We start from the raw sequence: 16,191 nt of genomic DNA on the forward strand, positions 1-16,191 counted from the left end.
TAATGAACTAATTGTATGAGCATGCTGAGTGTGGAGGCATGTCAAAAGACTGATTAGCAACAGGCCCACCATCACAAGGGACACAGGATATAACAGCTCGAACACCTCCTTATTCTCCTTAGCAGGCACATTCTTCCTTCACCCCACAGAAGCACTGACTACTGCTACCATTTTTCCTGAGAGAAATGCTAACTATTTCTTTCATCATCTCCCAACTTTTGCTTGCCTGAAGACAGGCAAAATTTAGGCATAAAAAAAACAGGACAGAATGAGATTACTCCTGAATCATAGAATGGTTTAGGTTGGAAAGGACCTTGAAGATCACCGAGTTCCAACCCCCTGCCATAGACAGGGACACCTCCCACTAGACCAGCTTGCCCAAGGCCACGTCCAGCCTGGCCTTGAACACCTCCAGGGATGAGGCCTCAACAACCTCTCTGGGCAACCTCCAGTGCCTTACAATCTCAAAGTGAAAAATTTATTCCTAATGTTTAATCTAAACCTGCCCTCTTCCAGTTTAAAGCCATTCCCCCTTGTCCTATCACTATATGCCCTAGTAAAAAGTCCTTCTCCAGCTCTCCTGTAGGCCCCCTTTAGGTACTGGAAGGCCGCAATAAGATCTCCCCAGAGCCTTCTCTTCTCCAGGCTGAACAGCCCCAACTCTCTCAGGCTCTCTTCCTAACTTTGTGATTTTAAGACACGCACTTCACTGAAAACACTCCAGGTATTCTCTGCTGTAAGTAAGAAGTCCCAAATGCTATTCCTACAAAGGAAGATCAAAAGACACATTTCACCTGAACCATGTCACCTTTCCAATGAAAAGAAAAAGGGATTCAGAATAGCTGGTTTGGTAGCTCAAATAGTGGAAGTCCACTTGCCCCTCACTAATTTTCTCCTCAACCAGCAAAGGCTGCTAATCCTAGTCCAACTCCAGCCTCATGCCCCAGGAGACAATGAATCAAGATAAGATTATTTTCAACATTGGCACTTCTTACACAAACAAAAGATTATTTCCCACCAAAACCAGTTTCACTGACAGCTTCTCCCAGAAGCCTGACTTGTTGCCCACTTCACATTCTGTAACATCACACAGCAGTTTATATAAATTAACCTGGACTGCATGTACATAAGCATATTCTCTGTGCTAATTCCATTTGAAAAAGATCATTTCTCTTGGACTTCAAATGTCTCAGGGAATAAGTAATTTTGACAGCATTTTTTCTGCCTGACTGCAGCCTATTTCTTATTTGCTCTTTCTACAGCCAAGAGTCAGCCACCTTAAAACAATCAAATACAGTTCACACATGGAAAACTCCCAAGGGATTGACATATTCTCCACTGAGGCTAATAGTCACCATTGCTACGCTCAAACCCAGTACTGGAAAAAGATACAACGAAATTGAATTTATCAGGGCAAACAAGGAAAATTTTCCTTTAAACAGTCCCAGGGCAAACAAGGACTATCACCAAGACAATTACAGTCGTGGATATATGAAGCACCTAATGTATTAAGGAGCAGATCAGCATCCCACCTGTTTTGAAATCCTCACTGATGCTGCCACTTCCACTTTTCCACCGCAAGACATAGAAAAGGAGCATTTGCTAATGTATGCGTAGATGCTACAGTTACAGTGCAAGAAAAATTTTCACCTGAGCTCTTGTAGTCCACGACAGAGCAAGCACCACCAATATTTAATCTACTCTTAATATTCTTATAATTTTTAACTATAAATGAAGGTTATTTCCCCATCAGTACTTTAACTATATTAATAGTATTGTAGCTTAACTTACACATATTTTAATCTTCATTATTTCTGCATTTGGTGAAGTAGAGAAGATAAAGCTAGTAATAATTTTAATGGCCTTCTGTAGACTTGATTGTTTCTATTTAGTTTTAATGAATCTAAATTAAACATCTTGCCTCTTTTCACTGACCTGGCCATCCAAATCTCCTTTTCAAAGGAGATCAATCTCCTTATCAGTGTTGCATTGATACCAGATGTGTTTGCATTAAGTTTAATTTTCAGTCCTCCTGCATGGCCTCACGGAATACTCCAAAAAGAAGGAAATAGAGGTGACCACCACCTTGCCTGGGGATTCTGGCTCAACAGTCCATGCCAACAGGTATGGGGTCACAATTTTAAACTTTGTGGCAGAACACTGATCAGCTTTGCATGAATGCTTCCCCAAAAAAACATCCTTACATGATGAACTCTGGAGAACACGTTCTTCCTCTTGGCGGCCTTGCATGTACTTTACAGGAAAAGAACCAATCAGCATTTCAGCACATTTCCCAAATATATCTGAAGGGCATTTCCATTTCTATCTGGTTTTGGGTTGTGGGTTTTTTTTGGGGGGAGGGGAGGGGAACTGGGGTTTTGGGGAATTCTTTTAGTCACTATTAATAGTTACTTTCATTGAGAGTGAGGACAATCTTTCCAACTAATCAACAAAAAACTGTGCAAACACAAACATGCCAATGTAGAAAATCCTATAAAAAGCATGTTCTCTTCTTTCTGCTCTTTCATCCCTGTGCTTTATGACCAATATCTACTCTATTGCCTCCACAACAGGCAAATAGGATGCTTTGTAACAAATTTACAGTTCACCTCACATCTTTATTAAGCTGCAAGTGCATGCGTGATCCAACAAGTATGTATTATGCTTTATGCTCTGATATGTCCCCAGAACAAGGCACAGAGATGAGCTGTTGATGTCAGTGGTCTCAAACAGATCCAACATAATGCCAACTTCTGAACTGCATCCTACGAGATTCTCCCCAGATACATGTATTAATTTAAACTTATTTATCAGTTCAGGCTTTTCTACTAAAATCATCACCAAACAGAAGGACCAAGCAAACTCTGTAATTGAAAACTTTAAATAAGTTTGTCTTTCAATAGCTTTTTGCTTAACCTGCATATAGTCAGATGTCAGAAAACACAGCTCAAACTGCAAGTACATGGCTGGTACACAGGTGGCCTCAAAAGGTAGCAGTGACTTTAGTTCACAAGTTAGGAGGTTATTTTTTAATTTGTAATGCTCCCTCTCAGTTAGGAGCTTCAGTACTATAGGCATTATCACCCAAGTATTCCTCCAGCATCACTAAAGTGCAGAACCCTACAGTCAGAATATCTGTATTTAAAAAAATACACGACAAATATTCCTTTTATAACACACATACTTCCCTTGCCAAACCCATCAATCTTCCAAGGGGTAGTAGGGGTCAGGAAAAAAAAAACAAAACAAACCACCTGGTTCTTTATCAGCTGAGAAGTAAACTAAATATCCAAAAGGTCTTAAGAAGGTATGGTTCATTTCGTTTTGCGGTTTTCCTGCGTCCTGCCTGTGCCAGCTCACACAGCCATAGTACTCAAAACTGTATATATAGACAGCAGCCATCCACACAACACTCACTGGAGCCAGCCGACCACATCTGATCCACTGACGAGCTGTTCAACATGCAATTCAAAGGTAATACAGATGCTTTAATATTACCTGGACTAAATTTCATAACAAAAAATCATTTGGGGTATGGCTGTAGACTGCATGACTGTGAATGAGAAGGAAAAACTTTTTCCCATGGCAAGAATGGTCATGTACTGGCATAGGTTGCTCAGAGAGGTTGTGGATTCTCCATCCTGGGAGACGCTCAAAACCTGGCTGGACAGTCCTGGACAACTAGCTCTAGCTGACCCTGTTTGAGTATGCGTGGGGAACAGACTAAATGATCACCAGAGGTCCCGGCCAACCTCAACCATTCTATGAGTCTGAAAAAAGAGCATCTGACAAGAACTACTGAGAGAAATACCAATGCTCTGCTGTTATGCGTGTTGCTTAAAACAAAAAATTGCAAAAGGCTTCCATAAGAATTGTTAGGAAAGAGTAAAACTAGGAAGAGGTAAAATCAAAGACAAAAATAGTAAGAAGCAAAATGCTGACAAGATTTCAAAGCACAGACAAAGTAGCAGGAAGCAGAAGCATCGCAAGCTTTATTCCGTGATGACTTTTTATTCCATTTATTTATTCCATTCCTGACCATTTATGTGAGCAACTAAGATACAGAGATGACAGTTAAGGTCACACCACAAGCTGTGCTCAACTAGGAACAGCTCCAGCTGTCTGATTTTCCCTTCTCTTCACAGACAAGAGCCATACTCCCCCCAGGTCTTTCTTTTTGCCAAAATCAGGACACTAACTCTTTGTTTTTAATTTGCTTCACAGGACTCTCTCTCAAAATGCAATTCCTGTTGCTTTCCTGTGTTCTGAGCATGGTTCTTGCTGTTGCGAACGCAGTAAGTACTGAAGAAATTAAACAGGCATCCAATGTGGGAAATGTTAACACTGTAAACTGGAAATCACATGCTTTTAAACTAATACAGCAGCCTTAAAAATACTCAGGTTTAGTACAGGTCTAAACTTATTTATGTTAATATGATTCTAGATTCTCAACTTAAGCCTTCCTTAAACTTTAAAGAAAAAAAGAAATTGTAAGCACTAGTAACAAGCTCATACCCAGCCCAACAAAAAGGCCTTATTTTCTCCATTAGCTATTTCAGCTGACGGTATTACAGATATTGAAGATTAAGTTCCCTTACCAGAACTATCTTTGCTTTCTAACAGCAAAAGAAAAAATAAAACCCAAAATTATGTACTTGATAATTTTTTTTAAAGGAAATACAAGCAGGAAGAATTATATCTTACTCTAAAAGAAAATGCATTCTTTTTCTACAGGATAGCAGCAGTGAAAGCTCCGGTTCGGACAGTATGGAGGACTATTCGGACAGTTCAAGCTCGGACAGCTCGGAGAGCATGGAGAATGCAAGTCTTTTCTTCGTAAATTGACAGAGTGTCACTAGTTCTAACATTTGTATTTAACTGGAGATTTTGGTACTGAACAGGAAAATACTGACACGAGATGACTTTCTTTTCACAGGAACAAGATAGGTTCCTGAAAGCTGTTGCTCGCTCCTCTAGACGCCCAGGCTACAGGGGTGCTCTGCAGGCTTACTGAGCTCAAGTCTGAGGTAACTGAACTGTCCGGTAGTACAATGGGACATTAGACTGCAGGAAACTCTAGCTGGCTAGGCAGCACTCCATCAGGGATACTGAGAGAGCAGCTTCTGAACGACAAAACTACCATAGAAGGGAGCTGGGCAGGGACTGCAATTTATCTTTGAAGCTCAATAAGAGTAATCCACTTTGCTTTCTAATTAGAAGAGATGCATTATATGGGGAAACTGGTTATTTTTTTTAATACAAACCGCCTTTTATTTCTTCATCTTGAAAAGAGGTTACGAACTTTCTCAAAATTCTGCTGCTGTTCCTGAGATATTCTTTGAGTATTTGTCTGTGTATTTGTCCTTGGGTATAGATGATCTTTAGATATTTTTAAAAAGTAGTTAAAGATAAGTTAGAGACAACATGTAGGGCTGAAAATTAACACAACGTCTAATTTGCATTAATATACAAGCTAGCATCACCCATACAGAGAAGTTGACCACTTTCCAGAAGATTTGCCAAACAAGAAGTACCACCACTACATTTACTTACTTAGAAACTTTCAATATTGTAATTATGCAGTAAATTTTGGGACACAAGTAAGCACCAAGATCTGCTTAGTAAGATACTGCAATATACATAAAGTAACTGCATTCTGTACAGCATACTAAGATCACACACTCCAACTGAAAATCGTCTAGCCAGCTTTGCAGGAAGAGCACACTGGCTATGGAAACAGTACAGTTTTTCTATCTCACTGAGTTTGGTATTTTCAGAATTGAAATTATTTTAGTCTGCTTTCATTTTTAGTACTGTACATTATGTTAAGTGCTGCATATGTAAACAGTAACATGCAAGAAAAAAAAACATGCTATTTTGACATGCCACAGTATAGTCACCCTTGTTCTCAGTTGTGATGAGCTACACGTTCACCTCCCATGAACTTAAGAAGTGTCTGCTCTTGTGGTCATGCTTTCAAAACCCAACTACACTGCTAGGGGGTTGCTCTGCATAATGTATTAATTGTACATTAAAGTAATTAACTGCTACTAATTCTAGCTGGCCATTCTCTTCTTACTCTGCAGACACATGGAAAACTATGGATGTCTCCTACATACCGCTGTTGCTTCTAGATAATCTTCAACTTCCTACAGCTCCTTCCCTACTTTTGTCTCACCAGTGCACTGGAAACTGCGGATAAGTAACAACCACACCATGTTTCACATGCCCACCTCTGAAGCCAGTGTGGGTTATAGTGCACAGCTCTCTCAAACCTTGTCTGATTATTTGTTAAGCTTGAATAAATGCTGAGCATCAAATTTCTTAGTTGTCTTCATCTTTTCTTAAGAAAAAAAAATAAATACCCAAGTCATTTCAGTGATCATTTTTCCAAAGACCAGGAGTAGAAAGGGAAAGGAACTCCTGAAGCTGGCTATGCCTTTTGTCCATTCTGAGTTTTGCAGGTTATCTCAGGTCTTGATATGGCCTTACCAGATACTACCCAGTCTCCATACTATGTATGCTGAGATTAATCAAAATTGTTTCTGCCTAAGCAACCACTAGATCTTATCTACGATTTGAAGAAAGATAAACCAAGTCTATGGAAGCTTCTACTGCAACAGAAAGCATTTATGCTGTTTTAGTAAAATCACAGAAGAAATCGAATATGCAGGAAGATATGAGCAAGGATCAAAAGAAAAATTAATAACTCTTAGCATTACTTTTTCCTTTGAAAGGAACATACTCATAAGTCTACAAGATTCCCAGGGTTCCCCATATAAATGGACATGACTCCGCCAGATTTCATTAGTTAATTGGGAGGAATGGGTGGTGTTGAAAAGAAGCAAGCCCTAAAATCATTCACTATTTAAGCAGGATGTCGGCAACAGTCTCAGCAATGCATGAGCGTGTCACAGTACTGTTACACAAGGGAATACCAGACCATGACATTTATTACCACCCTACTTCAACACAAGGCTCAAAGTTCTTTAACATCCCCTCTCCAGGTTTCAAGCACAACTTTTAGCTGTTACTGTCAACAATTCTTGACATTACTACAATTAACAGCAATTACCCCTTGATTAATAAAAGCAGGGAGACATGTCAGCAACTGTTGTGCAGCTCTTGTCAACATAAACGTAACAGAAGTCCCACATCAGCCTCCTGACTGCAAGTTACTTAAATCACCTAAACAGTAAAAAAACACCACAATTTACAAGATTATACTTTAAGGCTGCTTTTCCCAATGGTCCTGTTTATGGCACAGTCTCCCCAAAAGCTGTACTGCCATAAGGAGTAGAAAGAGAGGAACCTCAAAATCCAGCTTAAATCAGTTATGAAGTTACATCCTCTAACAGTTATCTTTTTAGACAGGGGCACTCTCAGACATTCAGATGTGAATACCATCCATACTGTAAACTAGAAAGCAATTAAATGTGAAAACTAATCTCTCAGAGAATCACCGAAAAGACGTTTTAGGTGAAAGGACTAAGAAAAGAAACTTCACTTTATTATGTAGCACTTAATTTAAGTCACTATTCAGGTTATCATCTTACAAACCTCACATCCCTTAAGAATTCATAATCCTGACAAGAAATCAGTGCAAAAATACAGAGCTAAAGTGAACAGCCTCTGAACTACAACCAGTCGGAATCCCAGTGTTGTCATGGAAATCTGCAGATCTTATGAAACAGCTGCAAATAATGAAGACAAGAAAGCAAAACAAGGTAACAGCTCCACATTAACCTCATTTCACACTAGCTGAGAAATCAAAAGAAGCAATCTGAAGTCTCTGAAAAAGCCTCTATCACTGCCAAGCATTGTTGCCAGCTGAATTTCACAGAATTTTCACTGAATTTCCACTGAAAAGGATGATGTAATCTGTTTCAAAGCTGGAAAACTTATTCTCCCCCTTGGTGTCCGTCGGTTCCTCATTTACATCACTCACGGCACTCATCCTCACTCCAGTGGGCTCCCCGTTTCTCAGTCACAAGCTTAATGAAGTAGCTATGACTTGCATACAGCTTGAGCTTCTCGCTGATGTCAATCCACTTCACTACTCCAGCATCATCACCTGCTTCCAGAGGCAAATTATCCATTGTCTCACCTGTACACAAAACAAGAGTTACAATATGCTATTGCATCTTTCCTGCTTTTTTTTTCCCCCCCCTCACATCTGATCAGTTCTGCCTTTCCGTGTGGCTCCTTCACAGGCCACAACCTTCAACTGCTTCTCAGAGAGAAGCCAATTAAACTGCTCACTGATTCTGTGACAGAAACCTTTTTCATACTTGCACTATTTTAAGGCAAACCTGAGTGGCAGAGGTGGTGTTAACTCCTTGTCACCACTCCTAGGGTACCATCAGCAGCACAGCAAGTTATTAGAAATCATTAAAACAACATGTACTCACTACCACAAGTTTAGCCAATCCCTTTGCCTTGATTTTTGTTTGTTTGGCTAACATTTGATTGTTTCCCTTCTCAGATGCTATTCTACAGGTCAAACTGAATTCTGAAACATATGCTTAGGGAAAACCAGAATAATTAAAATTTTACTAAAGGCCCCAAAATCAAAAATAGTACTTAAGGAGGGATGCAGAAAGGCTTCTGAACTGCTCTCAGAAGTTTCTTACTCTGTTTCCAAAAAGAGTCCCAGGACTTTACAGACAACAACCAAAGAAATGCTTTTAAAAGTATTACAAAATGTGTATTAGAAACAAAGACCAAAGGAATAGTATCTTCACTGTTTCTGGGGGCTGATAAATCCAGGACATGTGACACTTCACCACTGGTATCTACAGTGGAAACATCACTATATGAATACATTGATCTGTTATCTTGGATTCTCATCTCTCACCTTTTAAGATAAATCAAAGAATGAGCAATGTATGCCCATTCCTACTGATTTACACAAGTAAAATAAGGTCCAACAATTACTCTGGCAGAGTAACCAAGATAAAAGGTCTCACAATTACAACACCAAAGCAATAAATGCAGTGAAAATATGCCAGCGGACAGAGACAATGCTCCTGAAGGAAAAATAACAAAAGAAACAGACTACCCTTCCACTCCAGACTCATTAAAAAGAGAAATTAAACCAACTCAAGATAAATACAGTGAGAAGAAGGAACCCTTGTCCAATGTTCAATCTCCATATGAAGGCACATGGCCCACAGCTTAGAACTAGCTAACAAATGAATAAGTAATTTTCAGGCAAAGTCTGTATGTTCCTTATTTCAAGACTGACAGAAACTAAAGGGGAACAACAACTACCTGTCATGGCTGAACATCTTAGGAGACAAGAGACCCTCATACCCATTGGTTTTAGTCCAATATTTTACACCTGACTTGCATGCTCCCCCAATTTCATTGCCAATCTCAGCCCAACATATGTCCCAATTTCAAACCAACATATAGAGTGAAAGGCAACTAAGAGCACACATGGAGATTCCTACCAGTTTCATCATGATAGTTTACCGCTTCTGTCTCCATCCAAGCATTATCAGTGTTACGAGGGTCATCCACATATCCTCTGTACACCTAAGGTGCCAAACAAACCAGAAACAAGGTCGGTGTCACAACAAACAAGGTGGAGTTAGTAAGAAGGTATTTTCTTTACCTCTGACACATTTGTCCTTAAGAGAGTTTTCAATAGTCCCTTCCATTTCCTACACCATGACAACCAAAACAAAACAGCTTCTTTTCATTTCAGCTACACCTTTTCAAGTTCCGTGTAACTGTGAGTTGCATGCATAGCTCAAGAGGCTATCACAAGAGACACAGAGCTCACCACAAAGTGTTCCTGGCTGAACAGCTTGTGGAGTTGCTTCTCCAATTCCGCTTTCTCCTCAGGCGATTTCTGCAAGGAGTTCAAGGCCTCCTCCCCAAATTCTCGCTTCAGGGTAGCACTAATCTTCTCCCCTGGGTCCACCATCCCCTTAGAGAGGGAGAAAGAAAAAAAGTGACTATCCCTCAGATTCCACTTGTTTTTAACTCCCTTTGACTTACATCCATCTGCAACATACTCTGGACATGGGAGGAACTTTAAACTTAGTTGTAAAGAGTGAGCATGCATGTCCTTCAAGATCTGCAATGGATTAAATTGTGCCTGCACTAAGCAAAAGACATGGTCAGAATTAAATAAGAACACCACCTTGAAATGCAGAAACAGCAGAAGGCATAACAGCTGATGCTTGGGCAAAGATAGTTTAAGGAGCATTTCTCCTCAACTTTGCAACATGAGGTCATTCATCAAAAAACACGCTTTTATCACATGCATGCCACTTTTCGCCTGTGGCCTTACCAGCAGGAAAATGTCTAACGTCTCCAGAGCTTTGCTCTTACCCCTGGAATGGCCCACTCCCCACAGTCTCTTCTCTTGATAGCTACGAACTGTAAGATGTTTTTGCCAGTAACTGGATGAGCAATTTTATTGCCACTTCCATCCCTCTTCCACCTGCAGCAAATGACAAACAAGAACATGATTTGCTGCTTCTTGACACTACGGCCTGGGAGAGAAACAGCAAGGTACCCACACTATCACCTGTGCAGGGGCAAATAAAGCAGAGAAAGAACAGTCATGGGGGGCACTGATGGATGCAGTCTGGCAAGACTGCAATCAAGGGCAAAACACTGAGTTTTTTCACACCTCTACCAAGTGCACTTTCCTCAGCCAGTGCAGAAACCACTGATAGCAGAAGCTTCTTTGAGAGCTATGTCCAGCGCATCCTATCAGCTGTAACACTGACTGAACTGCACTTGTGCCTTAATGAGAGGATAAGGATGCCTTCTGCTCGAACAGAACATACATGCAGGCTGCAACACCTCTAAACCACTCACCCAGCTCCAGCACGAAGCCACAAACGTCCACCACTGCCTTCAGTAAAGAATTAAGAACTACCAATAGTTAAAGCAAAAAGCTGTCTAAATAAATACAAAATAAAAACAGCATTTCTTTTACTTTCAGGGAACAACTCAGTAGCTTTGGCAGCCTTCTGAAAAGGGGAAGAAGTAAAATGCATTAGGATGATTTTCACAATGGTCCTATCTTCGAGCATGGTGCTTCCCAGCTTGAACCTTTGTTAATTACACAATCTTTTCTCAATGCTTTCTTTGTGTAAGCAGTTAGCATGTACACACAGACCCTACTGGCAAAAGCATTATTAAAACAGAGCATAAACTGACAAAAAAAAAAAAAAATAGCCTAACCCCACATCCTCCTATAATATACTAGGCCAAGTTAGTATTTCTTACAGAACAAGAGCAGGCACAGTGCTTTTTTTTGTTGTTTTAGTTGAGTCATTATGACAGAAAAATCTATTCCTGCAATTTAACATGCCTCATCCAAGGTCTTTTGGCATATTATGTATCCAGTATCAAAGTATCACGTAATCCTTTCAGTTTTTACATTTGTTACTGAAGATTGTTTTTATAATGTATTTCTATTTAATTACCTTTCCTGGGTTGTTATTTTCCTTCCTCAGCATTTCCAAAGCGATTGCTTGTCATTAGCAGCGACCCTTTTGCAGAGACAAAGACTAAAAAATTACGAAATTTGTGTTCCACGTGTCACTATATCTCTCCATTCAGATACCCATATCTGAATGGGCTTACACATAGAGGAATACACACGAAAGGCCCATGAAAAGTAATAGCCTATCCAGAGATGCACAGAAAAGGCAAAATACATAGTTTTTTTGCAGGGCACCTTTCAGTCACATGTCCCTTACCTAGTTACAACAGGATCAGCAGCATGGTTTGGTCCCCAGCGTCCTAACAATCCTCTGCCTATGAGGCCAGTCCTTCCCACTGGATTTCTGAAATAAGTGGCACAGTACATTAAACATACTTAGTTCCCACATTCAGAAGTATTCTAAAAAAAGCAGCTTTAATGAATCTTAAATAACAATAAAGGAAAGGATAGCAACATATATTCATGCTTTAAAGAGCAAGACAGACAAAGCATGGTCTTCTCTCTTCATCAACCTTTCTATATTTGATAGTACAGGGAAAGGAAATATACAAAATGACTTTGTAATTTCCCAGATCCTGTGTCCTGAAGTACTCCTGATCAAGCATTATTCATTGTGCACACAACCTTGTCTGAAAATGCAATCTAGTTTCCAAGATGCACAGAGCATTCAATTATGTACAAAAGGCAGAAAGAAAAGACATTATTTTCAGGTGAGATTACCGATCCGTGCTATGCCAGGATTTGTCAGTGGAAAGAAATACTCTTCTGTTCTGCCACAGCACACAAGTGGTACAAAAGCTTCACTGCCCAACACCTGATCAAACTGTGGAAATAATTAATTCAACAGACCCTACCACTAAGTGTTAGACCTCCTCCAGCTCCAGTGTCATCACAACCCTCTGTTGTGGTAGTACTGGCTAACCTTTTAGTCCCTCTCTGCCACAACAATCTTCCAGAAAGAACCCTCTGGCCCTGAGGTATCATTTTTCCTGTGTCTAGGGGAAACATATCTTGATTTTGGTCTAGCAGGCACCACATATCAAAACTGATAGACCTCCAAGAGCTCTGAAATTACATCACTGAAATGAATATGCACACACAAAAAAAAAAAACCCACACTCACCGGGGCCTCCCGTTTTCAACCACATACACACCATTCAGGCTCTTCCTCTCCACGTCTCCATCTCTCTCATTGAATTTGGGAGAAAAACCTTTATCACTGTGTGGGAAAGAATAAATTAATAGCAATAAGTTATAAAAAAAAACCCTCTGCCCCACAAAAGCTTGAAAGCTAACCACCAGATTGGCAACAACCATTTGACCAGTGAATAGTTTTTATCACAAGTTAAGTTGCAGGTCCTCCTTTTTCTATAGGAGGCTACAAAGTCTCAATCTTTACTGATGACAGTCTCCCTGTATTTAGTTCTGCAGACACAGGTGTGCCCCTCTAAAGTATTTAACATTGCCTCTCTCTAGATTTTCCTTTAGCCAAAGTGTTCCAAATGTATCCTTGTTAAGGCTAGAGAACACAGGATGTTATCCATTGATAAAGCTAAAAAAGATTCTGCTAATAAAAAAATCTGCTATTTTTTAAAATTAAATATGAGTTATCAGAGCTACAAGCTAACAATCACTGATTTTCAAGATTAGCTTAATGCAAATCTCCTATGTGCACATCTGAAAACTGGCAGAGAAGCAGCTATCTGCTACAGAAGCATACTGCCTTTCCCAAAAGCAATTCCTCTCAAACCATCACAGGTTTCAAACTATCAACTAGCTTCTTCCATCAACTAGCTTCTTCCACACAGCATCCAATCGAGAAGTTACAGTAATACCTAAAAAATGGCTCTGCATTTTCAAGTATTACCAACACCTACTAAAAGATTACTTAACACTTTCCCAACTATGCCTTGGCAGAGGATCAGCAGCCCTACGGAATCTGAGGACTAGTGTGCCTTCCAATCAGCAGAATACTAAATGAAATTAAAAGCAAATAGAAGCACATGTTCACACAGCAATTGGAAACAAGGAAGGTCAGGCTGAAACCTCAAGTGCCACCACCTTCTGATCACTCTTCACAGATGTGCATACACAGGAGTCACCATTTCACGTTATCACAAGTTACACTAGATGCATGCATCCACCATTCTAGCCAAGAAGCATACAGCATTCCTTGAGAGGAGAATATATTCATAGAATCAATAAAAAAGAATACAGACATGCACAAAAAAAAGAATTAGTCATGCATTCAAGCTGTCATGTATCCTGAATCAGAGCACTGAACTCAAGAACTACAATTCTACTTTAATTATTTTCTCATCTTTCCTTCAATCTATGAACAAAAAAAGAATATTATGGAAGGAAAGATGAGAAAATAATTAATCTATGAACAAAAAAAGAATATTATGAAAATGTTCTCCCAAATTCTTATGGAGAATTAGGAGTATTTTACTTAGCTCACAACACAGAGAAGCAGCACTACACAGCATCAACAGCTGTCCATTATTCCAATTAACAGTACTCTTATCTCAATCACCAGCTCAGTAAAATGATGTGTCGAAGATCTTCACAGCTAACCCAAACCATTCAGTTCTCTAACCACCATTTTTCTAGGTCTTGACTTTCACACATCACTGTAGAATTGCATGTTACTTAAGCTGATGATCTTATTAACTCAGCTGTCACTACTTCCTGGTTCCATGTTCAAAGGAGAAAAGAGCCACAACTTCCACGCACTTGATTTGGGGATCTGCCCAATTGGGTCCAGCCAAAACAGACATTGCAGTGTACTCCACAGGATTATAATCTTTCCACTCAATCAGCCAGCCCACTTTATCTTCAGGAACTTGGCTACGCTCAACATGTGATCCTGGATATGGGGAGGTGAGAGCTTTGCTGTGGGAGAACTTGACAGTATAACTGTTGAACATGTTAACAGGATGAAGACGGGACCAACAGTTTCTGGATGAGTTACTGAAAGAAAGAAAAAAAAAAAAAAAAGCATCTCATTTGTTAGGCTTTAACCCTGTTATTTAATCCCAGATCTCCATAGTACATATGCTCCATAGAGCAAGTGGAACAGACTAGGCTTTCTCCACAAAACAGCTCTCTAATACATTATTGCTTCTTTGAGATATCATGCAAATGTATGCCTGGACCAACAAATTCAGAAATTCTGAATTTTACCTTCAGCTTCTTGAAGCAGAGGAGTACTCTGCTAGACACATGAAGATTTCACAGCACGAGTGAGAAGCTGAGAACTAGAACTGCCACTCCAGACAGTGTGGAACACTGACCAGTTATTAATCATATACAAAGAACACCTCAAAGATATTCACCATAAATGCAGCAGGAAGGCCTGCTAGAGCATTAAATCTCCATGTGGGCATTTAATCAACAAAACAACCCAGACTTACAAGAGTCTGGCTCTCACATCCAGTGGTGGATCACATAAGAGCAAGAATGAAATATCCAAAAGCCTGAGCAATACAGCTCTACAAGTTGCTGTGACCATCAAAATACCATCTGGTGCAATATCAAGTAGGATAATACATACCTTGTTTTTCAGTTTCATAAAAGGCTAGAACTGTCAAACCAGTCAAGTTAAAAAAAATAATACTTGAGACCTCTAGTGATTTTATTTTGCCATGGGTTTTCGTGAGCTCAAAGACCAGTCAACAACTAAATACTTAACAGCAGATTAGGTTACGGTGCCTGATCACCAGCTCTTAAAAACTCCACAAGATCTCCTTCGACACACAAAGCGACCTTCCTGTACTCAGTTTTAACTATTACAAAAAATAAAGAGGATTACTGTAGATAAGAGACACAAAGCTCAGCAAAGGGCTATAACCTACAAGAGTATTCTAAACCCAAGATATTTCTAACTTCTCAGTGAAAAGCTTTTTTTCTTTTTAATCAATAAAGAATCACTTCTGACATATAAGGAAATATATCTCCTGTGCAAAAAATGCATCCAGGTTTTAACAACTCAGACAAAAAAGAAAAAAGCAATTCATACCTAAGTATCAACTCTGCTATTTGAAGCCAGAGGTGAATATTAGATCCTAACTATCAGAACAGGCCAGGGTTTTCCAAAAACAGCAGTTCCAGTTTTAAGCTACTCACTCATGCTATGAAATCGTCAAGTGCAGCTAGGAAAGTAGGTTCTGCTTCATGCCGAATTCATTGATCACAGTTACAGCATGCATATGCTATCACATCTTAAGGTGATGTTCTCAAAAGCACAATTCAACTCACAAACCACTTGAGGCTCCATAAAATCTTTACCAGAGATGGGGAAAAGGGCATACTTCATAGGGTGCCAACCTACACATGCAGGTCAATGTTACACCAGATATGTATTTTTCAATAACTGCATCAGTTTAGTTTTAAAGGACAGACTGATTTTTGTTTCTGCCATGTCCAAAACAGACACCCTCAGTTACACAGCACAACCCCTGCCAAGCTCCCCCTCAGCTGGGGAGGGGGGAGGCAAGGTAGTCCCTGAGATTTTGGCCCGGTGGTGAGGTGTCTGCTCCCTCGGGAACGGGGCACCACCTAACGAAGCCAAAACGCCAGCAGAGCCACCGGCTCAGGCAGGCTCCGAGACTCAGGAGCACCAGCCCGGCCTGGGCACCACGGAGCATCAACAGGCCACGGTACCTGAGGGACGGGTGGCGCTGGAGAACACGCCGGGCAGGCTGGCTGGAGAGAGC

General features: G+C 40.1%; 1 protein-coding gene across 1 annotated transcript; it reads right to left on the reverse strand.

Moving 5' to 3' along the window:
* Window positions 1-7,755: 7,755 nt before the first annotated feature.
* Window positions 7,756-16,182, reverse strand: NUDT9 (nudix (nucleoside diphosphate linked moiety X)-type motif 9). The gene is made up of 8 exons (XM_009890750.1): window positions 16,139-16,182; window positions 14,210-14,446; window positions 12,597-12,692; window positions 11,730-11,816; window positions 10,345-10,456; window positions 9,791-9,937; window positions 9,456-9,540; window positions 7,756-8,107 (listed from the first exon to the last, which is right to left on the reverse strand). The coding sequence occupies exons 2-8, from the start codon at window positions 14,401-14,403 to the stop codon at window positions 7,941-7,943; spliced, it is 888 nt and encodes a 295-aa protein (XP_009889052.1). The 5' UTR covers window positions 14,404-14,446; window positions 16,139-16,182; the 3' UTR covers window positions 7,756-7,940.
* Between the last annotated feature and the right edge of the window lie 9 nt (window positions 16,183-16,191).

This window comes from Charadrius vociferus, unplaced genomic scaffold (assembly GCF_000708025.1).
Source record: "Charadrius vociferus isolate BGI_N301 unplaced genomic scaffold, ASM70802v2 scaffold178, whole genome shotgun sequence".
Taxonomy (NCBI): domain Eukaryota; kingdom Metazoa; phylum Chordata; class Aves; order Charadriiformes; family Charadriidae; genus Charadrius; species Charadrius vociferus.